At 40.9% G+C, this 22,001-nt stretch overlaps 1 protein-coding gene and 1 non-coding gene across 2 annotated transcripts in view; both read right to left on the bottom strand.

The window, feature by feature from the left end:
* Nucleotides 1-334: 334 nt before the first annotated feature.
* On the bottom strand, nucleotides 335-437 carry LOC122444423. Its single transcript, XR_006270262.1, has one exon. It is a non-coding gene; the product is annotated as a U6 spliceosomal RNA (small nuclear RNA).
* Nucleotides 438-2,631: 2,194 nt separating this feature from the next.
* The window catches only part of DAAM1 (dishevelled associated activator of morphogenesis 1), a 178,279-nt gene continuing 158,909 nt past the window's right edge, over nucleotides 2,632-22,001 (bottom strand). Inside the window, 8 exon segments of the mRNA XM_043472208.1 lie at nucleotides 2,632-5,355; nucleotides 6,831-7,001; nucleotides 9,485-9,616; nucleotides 12,417-12,477; nucleotides 14,242-14,349; nucleotides 17,569-17,737; nucleotides 18,561-18,649; nucleotides 20,465-20,571. Coding sequence (XP_043328143.1) covers nucleotides 5,146-5,355; nucleotides 6,831-7,001; nucleotides 9,485-9,616; nucleotides 12,417-12,477; nucleotides 14,242-14,349; nucleotides 17,569-17,737; nucleotides 18,561-18,649; nucleotides 20,465-20,571 — 1,047 coding nt within the window. The 3' untranslated portion in view covers nucleotides 2,632-5,145.

Below are 22,001 nucleotides of genomic sequence, written 5' to 3'. Positions count from 1 at the left end.
TAATTTTTATTGGACTATAGCTGCTGTACAATATTGTTAGTTTCTGCTCTACAGCAAAATGAGTCCGCCATACAGATACATAAATCCCCTCCCTCTTGGCCGTCCTCCCTATTGCGGTCACAACAGGGCGCTGAGTAGAGTTCCCTGTGTTAGACAGTAGGTTCTCATTAGTTACCTATTTTATACATAGCAATGAATATATGTCAGTCTCAAATCTCTCAGTTCATCCCACCACCCTCCCCTTTTCCCGCTTGGTATCCATATTTGTTCTCTACATCTGTGTCTGTACTTCTGCTTTGCAAGTAAGATCATCTCTACCATTTTATTAGATTCCAAAAATATGAAACACTTCACGAATTTGTGTATCATCCTTGCACAGGTCCATGATAATCTTCTCTTTATCATCCTATTTTAGTATATGTACTGCTGAAGGGAGCAGGACTTTTCTCTTTAAGCATCTGGTAGACACCTCCTTTTCCCTGCTACCCTGTCTTCCTGAGTCATTGGTTGGCATCACAATCACCTCCTCTCTTGGCACTCCTCCTATCCCTGAGTCAGGATGGCCCCTCAATCTCACTTGACTTAGGAAGGTATTTTTACATTGGAAGTGAGATGGGAGGATGGGGGTAAGGATGCTAAGAGATGCTCACCATTGATGCGGGGATTGCAGCTTCCTTTGCCACAGCAATGTCCACACATGACCGTGAAGGGTGTAAATTAAGTGGGAGATGGTAAGATCAATACAGAACTGTTGCCTTTCTTCTTCCTCCCAATGAAAGAAACCACAGGCAGAGAAGCAGAAAGAACACATGCTTTATTTAAATAGCATGGGAAAATTTTCTCTTTCCCATAAAAAGCAAAAACATAGCAAGGTTTGATTAAAATAATGATCTCCATTGTCAGTGTACAATCTCGTGTTCATGCTGTTTGTTTGATACCATGGAAACACACAGCTGATTGCAGTGGACAAAAGCATGTCAGGGAAGAGGCCAAAGGTTAGATCTGATGTTTTCCCTACAAGACAAATAAAAAGTAATTGACTGGTCTTTGCTATGGAAAACATGAAACTCCTTATACATTTCCTTCCTCCAGGGGTTCCAAGCTTTCTCCAAGATGCAGAATTTATAGATGTTAAGCCATTTCTTAATTATGAACTCAAAAGGCTTTTAGACTTCAGTAGAGTTCCCAGTAACAGAGGGCACAGGGATACAGACATAAACCAACATATGTAGACGTCATGGAGAAAATGAGCACCGAACTCAGCATAATGGTTCATGAGTGACCCTGATGCAAGAACCCTTTCGGTCTCTCTATACATAGTCCAATGGTTCCTGAAGCTAGTGCTTATGGAACCAAATGGTATCAAGTAGCTGTTGAACCTTGGGAGGACTTAACTTACGTTTTCCATGTGATAGGAAACAGGTGGTGTTATTTTTTTAAAAAGTCACAGAAAATTCCTTTTCAGAACTTAATCTATTAAATAATTGTGTCCAAACTAGTTTATTAAAGATTATCCATGTTAAGTCATAGAGAAAGGGCAGAATTCTGGAGGGTTTGAATAGCTTCATCCCCTGACAGAAGCACATTTTCCCTAGTGATGATTTTCTGGGGGAAACTGAAGACATACAAGTAGACATAATGATCTCATAGTTTCAGGTTTTCCCCTGTTTCTATCAATACCCCAGGGAAGCTGAGGGTCTAGGTGGTTCTGAATGTAGCTCCACACTCAAATGTGTAAAGAAGAAATTGTATATTCCATTTGTAGGGAGGAATATAAAATTTCCCTACCATGGAGAAGGATCTCTCCCATCTGAATGCCAGTGCAAAAGAACAAAAAACTTTTGGATATTATGCAGTATCCAGGAGCTAAATAAAAAGATAAATTATAAGAATATCAAGAGTCCATTCCCAAGATCAGAAGTGTTTGAATTCTCAAGCAACCACTACTAGGATAATTTGTTTTCAGCTTGATTTACACTGGGTAAAGGATGGCCAGGAAGCCAAAGTGACATAGGGCCAAGAGAGAGTCCCAATTTTCAGAGGATATAATGCACATTCCTCCTTCTGTACAGGTGACACTTCCCATATTGACCAATATCATAAATTAATTTTTTTTAAAGGAAATGCTTCAAAATGAAAAAGATTGATTCTAGAGATCGGAGATTCTTTTGTATACCTCCAGTTGAATAATTTTACCAGTAGTTCAGACGGTAAAGCGTCTGCCTGCAATGCAGGAGACCCAGGTTCGATCCCTGGGAGGGGAAGATTCTCTGGAGAAGGAAATGGCAACCCATTCCAGTACTCTTGCCTGGAAAATCCCATGGACAGAGGAGCATGGTGGGCTACAGTCCACGGGGTCGCAGAGTCGGACACGACTGAGCGACTTCACTTTCACTATGAAACTATTTAACTCATACAGAGTTACACAAAAAGGTTAATTTCAGAAAGAGGTAGTATCTGGTGGTCTGTGGATGTGTTGAATGCTGCCACAACAGAAAACTATGCTTTTCGAGGTCCAGTGTGAATAAGTTTATATTACTCCTAATTAACCAACGACTTGCAATATTTAAATTTAATGGTGGAAAGTGCAAAGAAGTTTGCTGTTTTAATAACTCAAAGCAAGCATAAACGTACACGTAATGAATTCATTTCTTTATTGCATATTGCTATTTAAAAAAATGTACAGTCTCATAACACATACAACATTTTTTTCTTGGTACTGTAACAATAGTCTTGCACCTAAAGACTAAGTGGTTCCAACTACTAAACTAATAAGATACAAGACATATAATTAAGTTTACAAATTATAATGCTTTGTCTTTTTGGCATTAATTTAAAAAAACAAACAAAAACTTTTAAAATACACACCCAAGAGAGAAAAAGTGGCTACTTACACCAGCACCAATCTAAAAGTAGGTGTTTTTTTTTTTTTTTCTTTTTTCCAACAATGGCACATGGAATGACCTGCACACAGCTTTCGGGGAAAGAAACGAAAAACAGAAATGGCAAAGGAGGCCTACCAGGATGGCCGTATCAAAACGAGGATGATTACAAAGGGCGAGAGGAACATGCTACACAAAATCGCTCCTTTATGTGACTCCCTCCACTTGCCCATTCCTTAAACTGTAAAACAAAGCCATTTTCAAAAGACAGTCCCAAACTCAAGCCAGATCAAATTTCTCCTGCTCTAAATAGAAAAGAATATATATAGAGGCACTTTAGTTAAGGAATAGACAAACCCCACTAGCGTACCCCACCTCTCCTCACCTCCAAGCTTTTTTGAGCGAAGTCTCTGTCTGCATCTTCGACACAGTATACTTGCAGACTTTGATATCTAGGAGCTAGGGGAGCGCGACGTCTGCTATGTATTTGTCTGTTTTATTTGCTAGTCATTTACTTCTGTGTAATGTGTAGAAAGTCGCTAAGTTTGCAATGAGGGGGAAGGACGTAAAACCATGGCTCTTGCCAACTCTTAGAGCACTATTTCACAGCTTTCACGTAGTGCAGAGACCTTGCCCTCTGCACTAAGCATTATAGTTTATACAAATTATTTTTAAATAGCACGATTCCTATACAGCACACACATTGGTATTCTGTTTGCCCCTTAACTGTCCCCGTTACAGCATAAGCTCCCTGGGGGCAGGGGCTCTGTCTTGCTAACCACTGTAGCCCTACAATGCCTGGCACATAGTAGGTGTTTCAATAAATATTCGTTAATTGACTGAAACTCAATTTAGTGCGTAAATAATGTTCTAGTGCAATAGGACAAACTACTCTCCACAGGAAACCCAACCACAACAGGATTGATGGAAAGAAAATAGAGAACCTTAGCCCCCCTCCCCTACGACAAATAAATAAAGCAAAGCAAAAAAAAAAAAAAGTAACAGTCCTCTGTATATATCATATAATTTAAGGATATTAAGAGTTGGTAGGTTAATGGTAAGCATCTATATTTTATTTTCTAATGTTCATTGTTTTTATTCATTTCTCCCTGAGAGCTTTATCTTTTGGACTGAAATTTTACAGGTAGCGTTACTGACACACAATTTAAAATGACAACATATAAACAGCAAACCACTTCAAACATACTTAAGAGATAAATAGATCTTGGCATCTCTGTTGGTGGTGGTGACATTTTGTGCATTTACTAAGTGTTCTTTAGTTCAGAAACATTTACAGAAGATGCAGCTTGTCCTACAGAACAAAAAATACCAAAAAAAAAAAAAAGGCACCCCATAAAATTTTTTTAAACATCATTTTTATCCTTTCAGAGAATTCTTTCTTTTAGGTCTTGGGTGGGAAATTTGAAAGTTTATAGTTCTATACTGTTAGGAAAACAAGCACATTATGGTAATTTTGTTCTTTAACAAGAGCATGGATTGCATTTAGATAAATAGTGTTCTTTCCAAAAGCAATGTAAAGAAATCATCATGAGTGCTTGGCAGAGAACTCGATGAAATTAGGGAGGGAAACTGATGTCCAGGTTTTATACATATAAAAGAACTCTGATTGACATTCTACAAAATTCAGATTGTGTGCGAGATGTTCTCCATAAACATTTACAGACCGCATCCCCACACCAACATCAGAAATTCTAAGCTGGTCCTGTCAATTACTGATGCAAGCACCAGCGTCGTACTTGTCAACTATCAAAAACCACTTGAAATCTATATTTTTTCAACACCAGTTTCACCAATGAAAATAATTTCAAAGTATATCAAGCTTGGAAACCATAAAATATTTCTCAAGCTATATTTATTTTTTGTTTTTCTTTTTATTCTAGGGAATGTCTCCATATCTCTTTCAGGAGACAGTATTGTGCTTCTGAACAGTCATGGTGTTCGGGGGAAGAAGATGAGCCACACTCAATATGAATGCATACACAAAGGGGTTCTGAGCACATACATAGACATAGATTTTTTTTCTTTCTTAACCAAACATATAGGTCTCCAGACAACACTCAGACTTCTATATACATTTCTTAATATATACACACACACACATTTACATACACACATGTTCACACATTCACTCACAGATGAAAGGAGAAATTGCCACTGTTTGGATTGCAAGGCAGTGTAATGAAAAGTTCTAGTCACTTCAAAGGGCTGCTAATGAGCTTTCTAAAAAAGTATTCAAGGGAAATTAGAAGTTAAGTTTTGTGACCGGTCTCTCCCGGCTGCTGTCTGTCATCTGGTTGGTGATGCGCTTGCGATTCCGTTTCAGTTTGGAAAGGTCTTTGTCAAACACTTCTCCTGAGCGTAAAGCGGAAACCAGGTCATCAAACTCTCCACCTTCTTCACTGTTCTCTTTTGCTTTCCTCATTTTCCGTTCCCTTTCACGTTGTTCTTTGAGCTGCAAATGGAAAGCAACCGTTTAGAGAAGTGTCAAGACAATATTGTATGTTGTATTCAGTGGAGACGAACACCGGATATGGCAGTGCTTCCTTCCGTCATGCCATGCTTGTCACCAGCTGCCAGTCCCTTGGCTGCCACAAGTGGGTGACTGCTGTGTGAGGGGGCTCACTGTAGAAATGAGGAGCAATGAAAACAAGGACCACCACTTTGTAATTAAGACTCCCACTGTCTAGAATCTGGGCAAACCTCATGATATTCTAATTAAAAATATTGGTTTCTTTGATGGTATAGACAGATGAAAGCAAATGCTCATCAGGCCACATTCCTGACATCACAGGCTTATTAGCCTCTCTCTATCGTGGATGCCTGGAACCCACTATGCAAGAGTTACAAGTATTAAGATCCAAATAATATGCATATATTATATAAAATGTATATATTCAGATAAAAAGGGGAAAATAATCCTTAATTCTACCAAGAAATAACCATTATGAACCTTTTGGGAGTATATCTCACCACTATCAACACTTACTTTACACAAAAATATTTCATATGGAAACCATTCTGTAAGCTTTCTCACATAAGACAGACATGACTTTTGAGGACTGCATAAATAGTCCATTATGTAGCTATTACATCATTTAGATTACTTTGCCAACAAAGGTCTGTTTAGTCAAAGCTTTGGTTTTTCCAGTAGTCATGTATGGATGTGAGAGTTGTACTATAAAGAAAGCTGAGCGCCAAAGAATTGATGCTTTTGAACTGTGGTGTTGGATCAGATTCGTGAGAGTCCCTTGGACTGCAAGGAGATCCAACCAGTCCATCCTAAAGGAGATCAGTCCTGAATATTCATTGGAAGGACTGATGCTGAAGCTGAAACTCCAATACTTTGGCCACTTGATGTGAAGAACTGATTCATTTGAAAAGACCCTGATGCTGGGAAAGATTGAAGGCAGGAGAAGGGAACAACAGAGGATGAGATGGTTGGATGGCATCATCGACTCAACGGACACAAGTTTGAGTAAGCTCCGGGAGTTGGTGATGGACAGGGAAGCCTGGCGTGCTGCAGTCCATGGGGTCACAAAAAGTCAGACACGACTGAGTGACTGAACCGTACTGGACTGAACATCATTTAGAACCAGTGCCCAGTTGGTAAACATTTAGGTTGTCCCAGGTTAGGGCTTTATGATAAAGAGTGCTGTTCTCTTTGTAGAAATGTAGAATTATTTCTTGAGAAAGACTTCTAAGAAGTGGAACTCCAGATCAAAGGATGTGAATATAGTTTTTTAGGCTTTGGGTATAGACTGTCACATTGCTGAAGAGAAACTTTCTACTGACTAAACTGTAGTAGCATTCTAGAGAGGGCTTGATGCCCTCCTCCTTGCCAGCACATTGGAGTGCTTCCTAAAAACCAAGGAGATGTAGCAGGAGAACTTCCAGGAGGTGGGACTGGCCCATCACCTGCCCTCTTACCTGAGCCTCCATGCGAGCTCGGCGCTCCTCCTCCTCCTTCTTCTTTCTCATGTTTTCATTCTCTTGTTTGGCTTCTGACACAGCCTGAAGAAACTGATCAAAAATGCCAAAGAACTCATCCGGTTGTATTTTTCCAGCCTCTTCCCCAAAGTGTTTCACTGCTTTAGTAAACTGGGAAAAAGAAGGTTTTAAGAAGTTCAGTGTTTCAAGAGAACACCATGATCACATAAATATCGATCTCTCTTGAGGGGCTGAAGCTCCAGTTGAGTCAAATATAACTCGCTGGATTTACCTTTGGCTGCTAAACATATCTAATCGTTTCTAAAGGAAAAAATTTAATACTCCACCATTTTGGGAAACCATTTATTCTTATTCACCTCATTTCAGCTTAACATCTATGATTACATCCTATGACTTCTTGTTAACTAAACAGTAGTAAAAAACAAGAAAGCAGAATACCAGAGGACAAAGTGCTCAGGGTATAAAACTAATAGAAAACTCAGCAGGGGTAAGGAAACTTAGCCCATTAACTTTTCTTTGAAGTAGTTTAATATCATTTATTGGTGCCATATGGTTAATATCAAAATCAGCTGTTTTTCCTAATCATAAATAATGCTGGTATTACTCTATTTCCTGGGCCTCAATTAGAAAACAATCACCAACTACGGAATCATTAAGGCAACCCCAAATTCATGACTGAGAATACAATTTTATTCCAAAACCTTTGTTTTAGTGCCCCCTTCAAGGCAAATCTTTTAGAAACAGCTAAAATGTAAAATATTAAGGTGTAATTTTTAAAAATTAAATGAAAAAATATATACAGTAATGAAACAGCTCAGCCAGTCTTTGTTTTAACATTTCCATTTTTAGCTCTTTTTGGCACTTATCTTCATAATTTGAGATAGTATGCTTTCAAGTGTCTTAGCGTTAGTTTGGCCATCCAAATACTGTTCAATGCCAGTCAAGTTGTTTTTAAGAACTGTACCTCCTTCTGTAAGGATCTGATGCTATTAGGCCTAAGCTACAAAGGATGGTGTTTCTAGCTTCAAGGTCAAATGAATTCTCACTCCTTATGCCTTATCAACTACTTAAAAATTTCCAGCTCTTTCATTTTCTTCATAGTTAGAAACTCTTAGGTTGGGGAGGACTACATAAATACTTCATGGTCTAATTGCTTTATTTTTCTTGCATTGCTTGCCTTTAATATATTAAGTTTCTCTGATGTTTTGGCAGTATTATCTACGTAAAGGAAATATTTTCAACATTTATTCTTAAGACAGTTCTCAATTATACATATATTTCATATCTTTAAATTTATAATAATATTCTTTAACCACTTTTCACTGAGGCATCCTTGATCTTTTACTTATTTGGAGCTACTGTATTAGAAACTAAGCTCTTTAGAGAAAAATACAACATTCTTCACACACCACACACAGTGCTTTAGCTTGCTCCATGATTTTTATAAGCTAATTTCTAAAAGTTCTGGTATGAACAAAACAGCAGTAGATAGCCTACAATTGCGTTTCGAAAGCATTCAAGTTCATGCACTTCAAGCCATCCTGAATGATCTTTTTATCTAGGAATTCTAGTGATGATGAAGTCATGTATATTTTGGTCTTGGAAATCTGAAGAAAACTAGTCCCAGACTAAAGTTCCCACACTAACATTTAAAAAAAAGTAGGGTGTGTGTAAATAAAAAATTAACTATTCACTGGATTCTTAGGAAAATGTCTGAGCCCTTGATGAAGTAGGTACTGTACTGTCTGGTTTGGGGTGGGGGCCATCACAGTGGAGGCTGCTAACACCAGTTCACTGGTTTCCGTCAGGGGTATCAGGAGGTGGGGTTTCATGCTGAAATGAGCCAGTGTATCTTAACACAGTCTGCTTCTGAACTTTAACCATGTGTGTGTACACTTACATACAAAATCATCCACATCTACAACTGAACAGGGGACCACAGAAAAATGAGATTCATTATTCAAGTTTCAAGGGCAAGAGTCAAGTTCAAGCAAAGAGGGTTGTCATAGCTAAAAAATGGGCACTATGGACGAACTCAATAGGGTGGGTGGGTAGCTGCTTGCTGTCATTTATTAACAAGAAGAGGATGAGAGAAATGGGCACGTGAATATGAATGTGTGTGAATTCTGGAAAAGGAAATAACCAGAGAGACACTGTGAGATGGGGTAGCGGGATTTTAAGGTGTTGGGTATTTGTCAATGAAAACTTCTCCTTTACAGGAAAACAAGATTTTGTAATAGCAAAATTCATTTTAAAAGTCCTATTTATACCTTTTGTGAAGAGGCTGTGAATTAAAGTGCCTATCATTTAGTAAGTTTAAATCTCTAGACGTGAGATTTAAAGAGGGAACACCCTGTTCTCCTAAGTCTCTTATCTGCTCTTGTAAGGAGAGCATGTTACACGTTTCTGAAGCACAAGGCCTTGGCCCAATAATAACCAAGCAGCAGCTGTCACAGTATCCACTGGTTTAACACCATTCAGACACTCCAAGGTCTTACTAACCTAAAGAGACATAGGCCAGTTAGGAAGTCTGTGTTTCAATTGATCACAGTCCTAGAAATGAAAGAGTAATTGTAATACCTGAAAGTTACCAGCCCTGTCAAGCAATACTCAGAGTGCAAGGGAAAACTTACCAGGTCTTTAGCTTCTGCTAGAAGATCTTCAACGTCAGAGAAGCTGAAGCTGGCTACAGTGATGAACTGACTGACAACAGACACAAACTTATCTCCGGGCTGTGAGGGCTGAGACTTCTGATACTCCAGCTCCTAAACACAGGGGTGGACAGTGTCAGTGCAGGCTTCAGATGCGATGCATGCATTTTCCTTATGCCTCAAATGTAAGATGTCAGAATGGCAAACACATCAAGACTACTGCGGAAACATCTTATGGTAGTTCGTGTCCTGCTCTGCTTCTGCCCACCCCGCCAGAGTCATGCCCATGTGTGCAAAGACATTTGCAAAATGCAATTTAACCGGTCATCTGAGTACTTTATTGGTGTGGTTTTTGTATACTGGCTTTAGAATGTAAGCAGATTAACATTTGGATAAAATTAATATAAGTTAAATAAGGGACAGCAAGTTGGATTAAAAGGGTTTGTGACTAAAAGCAAGAAAATTTGTTAGATATTCTGTGCTCAGAACTCTGGTATCTTGGTTTTTTCCCTTTTTTTCTGTATCTGCCAAGTCTACTTATTTCCTAAGCTTTAATATCTAGGTCAGTAGAATTTTAGCTGTAGCGTTTGGCACCATAATGCCATTTTTCTTCTCATCCATACCATTTGGGTTTTGTGAACAGGCAGGTAGAGGTATTAGTGTTGTGTTAATTAGCCATCCTCTCCATTACCATGTGATGAACACAGATTATTCAAATTTCATTTCAATAATAACTTTAACCATTGCCAGATGCATTTTCCTATTTCATCCCACAAAACCTCTATGAGTGTGCAATTATTATGCCAACTGTATTGACACATAAATTGAGGTTCAGAGGGATTCTTTGCTCAAAGTCAAGAAGTCCATAAGTGATACAGCCAAAATTTGAACTCAATCTCTAACTCTAGGGTCTCAGTAACAACCTTTCTGTATATCTGTTGACTTACTCTGGATCTCTATTTTCTTCCATACCTGCTATGGCAACAAGTCTAATAAGCAGGAGAGTAGAGGTCACAGGCTAGGGGTCGATTCAGCTCAACCACTGACTTGATTTTTATCCATGGCAAGTAGCCTGGGTCTTAGTTTCTTCACTCACAAAAGGAGGGCAATATACATATTACCAGGGGAATCAAGTGAAATAAAAGTGGAAACTTTTATGGAACTTGCTCTGATTAAAAGAAATTGCCACAATTCTAGTACTTGGGCTGGAAAGGGAGTATATGTGTGAGGTACAGAGATGTGAAAGCAATTTTAAAGTGTTTCATGAATGCATAATTTCATGAGAAGTCCACCATTGATACCTTTCCAACAGTACGACTGATTTGTGCAAAGCACAGTTGGGACACATGAATATTTGGACAGGTTCAAGTCTGCCCCCCAATACTTCCTCCCTCTTAACACTTAAGCTGCCAGGGGTAGGAGGCAGCTGCTGTAGGTCCTTTCCTATGAGGAGTGTGTTACAATCTACATGACCCAGGGGCTAGAGAGATTTCAGCAAAATGACATTTAATAAGTCCGGCAAACACACAACTTCCTCGGGACCTCTCTCTTATGCCTTGTTCTGAACTAGCTCGGATGCAGGGGTCAGAGCATCCATTATCAGACTTTAGGGCTGTCATAGCTGCCATGCTAGTCTCAAGAAAGCTTTCCACTGGGAGGAAATGCAGCAGAGTGAAGGCTTAGAACAAGCTTTGTCCCAAACCCTTACCCTGTGTGGCCTCTGAAAGCCGAGGACCATGCGCCATGCTCCTTCATAGTCTCCCAGCCACAGGGGCCGGGGAAAATAGCACACTCAGTTCATCTCCTGCACTTTTTAAACAGTGACCTACCCCCCAGGTCTTTCTTCTCCCTCCCCCAAAAAAGGAAAAAAAACCTCACATGCTCCTTAATTTATCAAAAACAGAAAAGATTAGCATCATGATTTGAATTTGTATTAGAGCTTCTTTAATGATGCCAACTACTTTCTCTGGCAGTTTTACAAGCAGGAGGAGGGTCCTTTTGGTGTTACCCGTAAGTTGATCTGTGGGGCACCTTCCTGAGCTGCCTGTAAACCAGCCTCCTGCACCAAGGGCCAGGCCAGAGCCCTGTCTGCTCTTGGGAGCGAGGCTTCCACCCTAATCTGTCTCCGTCTTGGTGACAGCCCCCATGTGTACCCACGAGGCGCTGTGCCCTCAAATCAGGGTTAAGGCCACTGGCTCCTCTTCCTCCAGCACGCTCACCTGCTTTCCTTCCGTGGAGCCCGGACTCAGGTCATCTCACAGACTTGGGATGGCTTCCCTCCTCTGTGCCTAAGCTCACTCTACCCTCCTTCTAAGCCGCAGCTCAAAATTCATCTCATCTAGAAGAGATACTTCCTCTCACACACGCCAGCTAGTCCCTAAGGCCCAAGCTAACCTAAATCACCACCTTCCTTCGAAAGGCACCTTTGCCATCACTTTACAGGAGGTGAACTGGACTGACTGCTCCTGGCCACTGTAACACGCGGAGGGCAAGCATTCTGACTCATCGTGATCCCCTCACCTTGAGAATGGACTGTACCCTCAAAGTGCTCAATGCATACTCCCCAAAGGGCCGACACAAAGACAACAGAGAAGTCCCATTGCTCTACTGAGAGGGAACATTTATCATAAGAACAGAACACTGAGGAGGCCTTGAAGAGTCTCTAGCCCAGTCCGCGGGCACAGTCCTGCATCACAGATGGGAAAGTGGTAGAACTCTGGGTCCAGTGTCCCAGGTCCCGTGATGCCTGCTGCTGTGTCGCCAGGCTAAACACAGTCTGCCTTTGCTTCTCTATTTTTGCATTTTAATAGTAAATGTTCATCCCAAGCATACCAGCATGCCAAGGCAACTGGCAACTCCTCCGCTGGACACAGTAGTGAGGAGACTGGAATTATAACAAGAAACAGATACTCACCATTTCTACTGCTTTCAGGCCACTTCTCAACGTGCTTATTTCTTTGTCCAGCTCAGTCATGCTGTTGTAAATGGCAGCATTTTAGTAACTAACATGGGATTTATACTTGTGCATTAAATATATGATGAGTTTAAATATTTCATTCTTGGTCATCCACACTCTTTGGTTTAAAATTTTTAAATTAAAATTCATTTTAAATGCTTAAAATTCCCTTCAGCATTCAGATCTCACAAAAAGGCAGCAACATTTTAAACTTATGAAATTTAGGTATGGGATTGTGTTTCTTGTTTTCCATAGCCAGCAAGTATGGTATATATATGTATATATATATATATATGTATGTATGTATATAAATACACATACATATATGTATATTGGTTAAAAAGGACAAAATAGAAATATGACATGTTTTAATCTCACAAAAATCTCACTTAAGCAAATTACTGTATGTAGAAATAAGTTTCTTGCCACGTGTGACTGCCTTTGGACAAGGGAAAGAAAGAGCTGAGGCACAATCATGTGTGTGCTGTGTTCATCATTACTGTATTGCTTTTCACGAAAACTCCGCTAGTATGAGGGCTTCCCATGTGGCTCAGCTGGTAAAGAATCTGCCTGCAATTCGGGAGACCTGGGTTCTATCCCTGGGTTGGGAAGATCTCCTGGAGAAGGGAAAGACTACCCACTCCAGTATTCTGGCCTGGAGAATTCCATGGGGTCGCAAAGAGTCAGACATGACTGAGCGACTTTCACTGACAGTACCACTATTACAAGGTGATAGCCTACATTTCAATCAAAAATGATTTTTCTTAAAGTTTCACTAATTTTCATTTTTGTTGACTTTAATTCACCAATACTTCATTTACCTTCACATTTTAATTTCATGTCTTACATCATGGTACATTTCTCCCAAACTCTACAGAGGAAAAAAATTAGGCTTCTCATCAGATTTTTCAAAATGACTGCAAAAAGATGTAGTTTAAAGTATTTTTTTTTTTTAAAGGGGGGAGGGGAGCTGGGTGCAATAGGAAGAGCAGCAAAGAAAAGTGCCTGCCCCTCACGAGGTCTCTGAAAAGTGATGTGAAGTTTATGGGGAAAACTTGGCAACTTTCTACTTTATTTGTATTCCTTCATTTGCATAAAGACTGCTTTCCATTAAAAGGCTGCTTGGTTTCTGGGAGTGTATGCACCGGGGAAAATTGATACTAGCAACGCCCTGACCTGCAACACTTCTATTTGCTTAATGACATATCCTCATATCCTCATTTAACTAAGGGTGCTCCCACCTGTATTTTAAGAGACCCACCCCTTCCAACTACTAGTGAAACCACATTTCTTCCTTGTATCTTCATAACTCAGAAAATTAGGTTTTGCAGAAGTTAAAAATCGTATCCAGGAGTATTCCAAAACAGCTAGAACAAGTATACACAACACAGGTGTGAACTGTGAGGGTCACTTATACACAATTTTTTCCCAGTAATTATGGACTAAGTGATTTGCGGCTGACTGATTCCTCAGATGTGGAACCATGGATATGGAGGAACTCATATAGGAAGGGTCAACTATAAAGTTACATGTTGGATTTTCAAACTGTGCAGTGGGAGTTAGGGAGTGTGCTGGCACCCTTAACTCCCTTCTTTAAGAGTTAATCATATATTCAAAATTATGTAATACATCTGGGTGACTTGGAAATGAGTCAAACTACTTCATACAGTATTCAGGGGAAAGCAAGACAGAAGGACCCTCTTAAGGTACCACTAACTATCTCAATGGCTAAAGCACAGACAAGGGATTTGAAAAGCTGAAACGATTCACTGTTAGTACTTACTTTACTTTTGCTGCTTGAGGAATGTCCCGCAGCTCCTCATTTAGATTGAGAACCTTGGGGTATTTATTTTCCACAATAGTGATGAGATAGTGCAAAAGTGTAATGTTCCTACAGTTAGAGGAGAGAGTATTAAACATGGTTGATATTGGCATATGATTTGCATATTCAAGTGTCTGATTCCAAAAGAAAGCTATATTCCTACATTACTTTTAAAATTTGGAGGTTCTTGTAAAGCAGGAATTCTCAAGAGAAAGGGATAAGAGGAGAGTCTTCATGGGATTTACATAAACAGATGTCAAAAAGAAGCACGCATCTTCTGAAACAGAAGGGCAGGGGATGAGAATTATATTTTTGGCCCATAATGAGGACCCTTCCAAATCTGGGTAATGCGATGAGTGATGAAAATGAGTCTGAACCATTGCCAATGGGGACATCCCTTCACAGTGCATCCACCCAAAGACGAGGCCTGCCCTGCCAGTTCAGGACAAAGCAGGGTGCGGTGGGGAGTGAGGGATGTCTACCCAAAGCACGAAAGAGGACGTTAATTTTCAAGTCTGAAAGTACAGAGCAGTGACCCACTGATGGGAATTACCAAGAATTCTCATTTAAGGTTTCTTTGGTCTGGGGGATAACATTTTCCCCTTTTGGCTCATTTGTTTTTCTCTTTCCCCCTCTGACCTCATCTGTTTTGCTGCTGTAGCAAAGGGTGGCTGGAAAGTTAGGAAGCCGCCCCCATTTCAGGGCAGGGCCTGGAACTGGGGCAGGACTGTGCCATCATGGGTATGATATCCTCGCAGCCTAATTTTAGCAACACTTCAGCTCCTAACTGCATAACTGGCTCCCTCTTCAGTGTTGACAGGGCTGAACCCTGACTGACCTGGGCTGAAAAGGCAGGCATCCGATAACTGTATCCATGAGGCCACACGGTAGGAGTCTGGTCCCCTTGTCCCTGACTCCAATGCACACTACAATCATGTGAACCCCAGATGCCTGGGTCAACCTGGGATTCATCAGTTGGAATGAAGTGGGAGCCAGGCTGAGTAATTTTAAAAACTTCCCACTATCAAGAACCACTTAGTCTGTTGAAAGTTACCATAATTAGGAGGACACAAACACACTGCTTAAAAACCATTTCCATAATTTTTAGGCAGTTTGGTAATTCACAAGGCTAAGTCACAACAGTCTCCCCAGCAACTAAAGTGAAGCAAAGTTGACAAACAATTTTTTTCCATATCAATGCAAACCATTTCTGGTTACCCTTGTAGCTTCCTAGAAGTCAATGCAATCCTATTTCTCTGAGATAACTGGCTCACATGGAAAAAAATTTCCCCTTATTTTTCTTGCTCTCAATAATTATAGGGCCATTGTTCAGTAAAGTAAAAACAGTAGCTAATAGTTCTTGTCACTTATTTTGCAGATGTTCAGCTGTATTGTTCCATTTCAATTTTGCCATTCACAGAATCTATGTGTCTGCCATGTGCTGGTTGCATGAGGGGCAAATTCCAGAGCCCATCATGAGAAAGACTAATGCTGTTTTCCTTCATTATTTCAGAGAAATAAATGTATTTAATCAATCATATATACCTTTTTTTGTTTGTGTGGAGAAAGACTTAAAACTAGATCAGAGTTTCTATATTTGTCTGTTATCCAAATAACACCTGGTTTGAATGAATATAAATTCTTGAATAATAAAAACAATAACTAAACATCTTACATTGGATTATTCTCTGGTCATTACCATAAACAAGCCTATAATGCAGAGTGAAGAGGAAAAAGAAAAAGATCAGAAATGGTTTTGTTTTTTAATGTTTTGAAAAGGCTAATTGTGTACTGGAGAAATTTTTATATTAACTAATAGATAATCATGTAGTAAGTGCCAGGTTATCAGTAAGTTGGAAGGGTGGGGTGCAAAGGGTATTAAGGGCATGTTATGTGTGCACACACCTGTGTGTGGAGTGGGGGGCTGGAGGGAGGATAAGACTGACTGGTGGTGAGGGTTTTCTTCTGCCCCAACCTATAAGCCCAGGGAAAGAGAACTCCTTTCCTTAAAAGATGGCTGCGCTTCATATGCAAGTAAGATGCTGCAGTTACCTACTACAACCTTCAAATAAGATCTGCCTGTTGGTAGAGGAAAGCTATGGGCAGACCACCAGAACAGTTGTCAAATACCTGTAAGGCCAAACACCTTGCTGGCTGTGACCTCAGACAAGCTAAATGAGACCCCTGACCCTGACCCCGCCTTTCTTTATCTGACAACAGGCAATACAGCACTTGGCCTGGGGACTTCACAGGCTGTTGTGACAACCAGATGTGAAAGGGCTCTGAAAGGATCAAGTGCTTCCATGAAAAATAAGGTGGTGGTGAGAGAATATATCAGCTGCCCTTTGTTAATCTATTTCTACACAATGCAAAAATAAGGCTTAGCTTTACAACTAAACACATTGCTTATTTCTTATAGGATGGATTCAAGGTTGCCATTATGCTATGCTTCACTAATCCTATAGAAAATACAGAGTAAAAAGCTCACTGGTTGGGAATAATTAGGGTGAACCGCCGTATTTCTAAAAAGAATTCAGGTTACAGAGACGTTTACCTTTGAAACAAATTCCTTCCAAGACAGTGAGAACCTTAGAGAACCACAGTTCTCAGAGAAGCTAGAGTTAATATGCCTACTGCCCGTGCCAGTAAAAGACACCAGTCCATTTTCATATCCTGGTGTCTCTAACAAAAATCTGTTTACCTAAAACACACTTTCTAGGAAGCATTTTAATGAGTCTTGGGGTGAGCAGCTGAACATCAACCGCCAGAACGCATATATACACTCATCTTTGCATACAGCTGCTCACTTCCAAGTACCAAGGAAAACAATCTAAAAAGCCAGCAAGCCTCACATCCTAGCCTCAGCTGTTAGCTTATCTTTGTGGAGGAGTAGCAATTAGGAGAGGTCACGAGAAGACTATTAGGATGCTGGTAATGTTCTGTTTTTCGATCTGGGCACTACTTACACAGATGTGTTCAATTTGTGAAAACTCATCTAGCTGTATATTTCCAGTGTGTGAGCTTGCCTTTCACGTATTACATGATACAAAATGTTTACCTGAGAAAACCCCAAACACAAAAAACTTGGACTAGATGATATCCTTGTGGAATGAAAGTGAAGGATAACTGGCCCAATGGGAACTTGGGATTCGCGTGGTCCTGAGTTAAGAGAGGATCCGAGTCGGAGGAGGACGAGAAGGAGAAGTGCAGACCAGACACTTGAGTGTCAGGAGGCCCAGAGGTGCAAAGCTGAGCCCCAACCTAAGTACTCAGGTCCTCCATACTTACTTGTCAATACTGGATTTGGTGTCGGCGATCTTATTTAGGCTGGATATCTTGAATCCATACGCATTGCCTCTTTGGCCTTTATTCATGTAATTTCCAAATGCCAAAACCACTTCCAGCAACTGTTTCAGGGCACCACTCCTAAACACCTCTTCTGAGCCAGAACGAATTGCTTCAAAACAAGAATACACGAAACTATTACGACCAAGACTTTTCAGTGATTCTCATCCTAAATCCACACACCTGATAACAGATACCAAAGATGTAAGATGGGGTCATTAGATTATCTGGGAGCACTTTCTGAACACCTATACCAGAAGCAAGACACGAGGGGGCCAGGAGAGTCAGCTCAGGTTGTTCAAGAGACCCAGAGGCAGTTGCACAATCACAGCCTTTCTTTTTCTTGGTTGACTCACCAACCATAAGCAGTTAGGAATACATAGAGCGTTGATTGCATTTTCCACATTCCTTTGCTAACCCCCTCTTGCCTGGTGTGAGTCAGATCACAGGACTGTTGATCAATTTCACCAGCAGAAAAACTGGGCAAACGTGTGACAAGTCACAGCAGCAGGTGTCACCAGGGCCCCAAGGCCAGCCTGCACTCTATGCTGCGCTCTTCAGTTGCCCACATTTCAAACAGCTAAAAATCGAACAGCCTCAAAATCAAACCACCATCCAGCCTCAAATCTTCCTTTAGAAAAGTCCAGTAAGGCCCCATTGCAAGAAAGCTAACTGTAGGTTTGGTGTTAGTAGCAATCAAATTCCTCACCAACACCCAGATAGCAAAAGCCCAGGGGTTGTGTGTGAGCTCCAGGACTCAGGCTAGGACAGCAAGCAGAGTGCAGACCTTAAGTAATTATCTGCCAGAACTCCGCCAGATTTCAAGGAAAAAAAAAATCACCAAAGGGATTCTATTGACTATATGCACTTGCATTGCACTTGTACATGAGCACTTGGGATGAATAGCATTTCCATTCTGAGGGACTTGACTTTACCTTCTACTTTGGGTTTCACTTCTGCTACACGCTCTGCAAACTTCTTTTTGAAGTACAGCGACTGCAGTCTTTGTTGATAATGATTAATTCTGCAAGAGCAAGCATCAACTAATGAACACTTAATACACCTATGTTCCCTCAAAGGTGACGGCACCTTGGAGCACCGGTGCTGCCTTTCCCCCTTCTTCTCCCTCCCCCGCCCCCAGAGAGTTCCTCTCCTGGACAGAAGCACAGGGCCTGAGCCCAACTATGCCTGCAGAACCCACTTCCCACAGCCCTACAGGCCATGTTCCGGCAAGGGCAGCAGGTCCTCAGCTCCAGTCAGCTTAGGCAGTTGCTAAAAGAAACTGGGAGCTAACTGCTGTTGACTGAAGCCCCCTTCTCTTCCTCAGAGTCCCAGCAGCTCTTAAGAACAGAAAAGAGATAAAAAGGAATGAAAATGTGAAGACTCCTCTCTTCTGCTGCAAATAAGAGGTTGTTGCTTGCCCTCCTCCTGTGCTGCCTCACTTTCCACAAATTTGCCTTTGGCAGAATTGTAGGGTAAAACTTGTCTCCAGGCTTCTTTCCTTACACTGTCTCTCCCCACTCATGTCCCCAAACCTTCCTCTTTCTTCACAGCTGGCTCCCTATCTGTGCCCCTCAGACCTGGAAAGCTCTGCCTTCCAGGAGAGCAACTAGCACCTAGAGGTAACAGGGAACTGGCCTCCGACCACCACCAAGACAGGCTGCCTGGTGTTTCTGAGTGGGTGAGAGTGGGCACTTCTGCCAGACCTTCCGAAATCACTGTTTGATCTGCTCTTCAGTGGAAACTTCAGTTCAGGAGGACCAGGGATCAGCCCTCATCCCAAACTATGCCATATAATCAGACACATGCAGCCCACGTTCTGTTCTTATTCAGTGACCTTGAGCAGGAATCTTAACTCCTCCATTAGCTGGCAGAAAATATTTCCCTGCCTGACAGCCCTCCTGGCAGTGCTGATAGGATTAAGATGCATGCCAAGACCTAGACAGTTACTAAGGGGCAGCTACTGCAGCTACTGTGGTCATGTATTTGTCCACACGAAGGGACAAATGCACACCTGTCAAAATTTTGAAACCATCCTTTATTCTACAGTAGTATATGAAATGGCAGGTTGGGATGAAACAAAAATAAGTTCAGACACAGCAGAAATGCAGAGTGAGAGGCATGATTACCTTGGCCACCACGCAGGCCATCGGCACTCAGGGGAGGCGCTCTGTTCTGAGGTTGACTGAGAGTTTCAGGACCACTGGTCCTTGCCTAATGCAGAATCAATTCGCTAGGCCTGGGATGGCAAATCGACTCAGCTCACATGCCAAATTCAATTACGGAGCAGAGGCTGCCGGGGAGCTTTCTGGAGAAGGGCTGAGAAAGCTTGCCAAGGCTCCGTGGGAAGAGTGCCATGATTGATTAGTGATGTCTGCAAGTGTCATGATTTGACATCTAGGCCCTGGTTATTTAGTTATGTGGGCTCCAGGCTGTTACCTCTGACTCTGTCCACTGTTTTCTATTTTACAACAACCTTGAGATGTTGAAGTACAAGGAGGAGTGAACTAGAATCCCAAGAGATCAAAGTGGTGAGAAGAATGACGCTGACTGGAACCAGGAAAAGTTAACTTGATTAGATCAAAGTACATGAGTCAGAGGCCCAGAGATAGAGATAATTGTGAAGAAACCCTGACCCTGGCTTACCCATGGGTAAGAACGCACAAAAACAGAACAGTCAAGTTCCACACAACTCAGATTTGAGGAGATTTGGTGGATTTAAAAAGACTTCAAGTTAAGCCAGGTTAATTGGCCCAGATAATTCAACAGGAATCAAAAAAGTTTCACTTCCTTAGAAAGGCTAGGGGCGTCTTTGCTTTCGAAACATTTTCAAACTCACCTGCTCATCTCAAAAAGGAATCTGTCAGCCTTGGCCATCCGATCCAGTTCATGTTTATGTTCCTCCAACAGGTCAATATCACTTTTTTCGGGAACAAATTTCAAGAGCTAGAAAGTACACACAAATATTAAAACTGAGGTTTATAATTAAAATTCTTGTCCTGATTTTTCACCCTTTCAAGTTAAATTTGTCCCACGATGAAATTTTAATTTTTAATTTATAAGCTCTCCTCATAGGTGACTGTTAAGATACAATAGACATGATAAAATCTTTCCATTTAGGTGGCCAAAAGGTACAAACTTCCAGTTACAAGATAAACTGGTACTGGGGATGTAATGTACAACATGATGGATATAATTAACACTGCTTCTTGATATATATGAAACCTATTAAGAGAGTAAATCCTAAAAGTTCTCATCACAAAGGAAGAAAAACTTTTGCTTTAAAAAATTTTTATCTATATGAAATGATAGGTGCTAACTTAACATTATGGAAACCATTTCAAATTTGTTAGTCAAACCATTATGCCACATACCTTAAATTTATAGTGATGTATATTTCAAACAAAATGGGGGGAAAAAACTTTCTATTTTTACTTGAAAGTAGTTAAACCGGTGTAAGATTCACTTCTGGTACCTATCTGTTCTTTAATGCCTCTCAATCAGAATTGAGAAGTTCTTTCCCAGACCTACTTTACAAAGACCATTAGAGGGACCCTGAAGATTCAATACTCTCATGAGAAGATGATACATCAGTATTCCAGAGAGATTAGGCCACTTCCCCAGCATTATAAAACAAGTGCCTGTGATCTTTAGAAATAGAACCTGGGTCTTGACTTCCAGCTGTCTTTTTTTTTTCCTTCTATATATCATGCTGGAATGAGTAATGCTATGTGTATTTTCCAATCAATTTGCTTATTTCTTTGGCTCATCTAATTCCATCTCATTGTTTGCTCTATGTAGAGCTGGGTGAGAGGGACACAGAGGGACTCGAAGTTTTTGATTCCATATTTTATTTTGGAGGAAGAAATAAGCATGGAATGTAGAAGAGACAGCGATAAATACTTCAAGTTGAAAAAGCACTTCTGTATGTGTCTAATTTCCTTTAAAAGCACAAACATGTATGTGTATGCCCAGGCCTGTGTGTGTGTGCTATTTTCTAGATCAAATATTCTCAGACTTTAAAAGAAAAAATTTACGCTGAGCCTCTGGGCCCCAGAGTCCTCCCCACAACTCAGTGCTGGCACTGGGTGGTCCACTTAGCAGACTTTCAAATGTTTGTTGGGTTTAACTAAGGGACCTCAGAAAAGGCAGTCAGTCTGGGTACCGCCAGCAGAAAAACAGAAGTGGAACTACAGGGAGGAAGATGAACGACGTGAGGTTGGAAATATATTCCCGGCAGAGTGCTTATCTGGGGTCTGCAATGGGCTGAGGTCTGGAATGGGCAGCATAGCATTTATAAAGGAGGAAAAGCAGCTGTCATGGCAGTGGGGGAGGGGAGAAGTGGAGGAGGGCAGGGAAGAGCAAGGGCTTCATAG

The sequence above is a fragment of the Cervus canadensis genome, chromosome 6, assembly GCF_019320065.1.
Source record: "Cervus canadensis isolate Bull #8, Minnesota chromosome 6, ASM1932006v1, whole genome shotgun sequence".
NCBI classification, from domain to species: domain Eukaryota; kingdom Metazoa; phylum Chordata; class Mammalia; order Artiodactyla; family Cervidae; genus Cervus; species Cervus canadensis.
The sequence above is the reverse complement of the archived record's forward strand: the minus strand, read 5'-3'. Positions and strand labels throughout refer to the sequence as shown.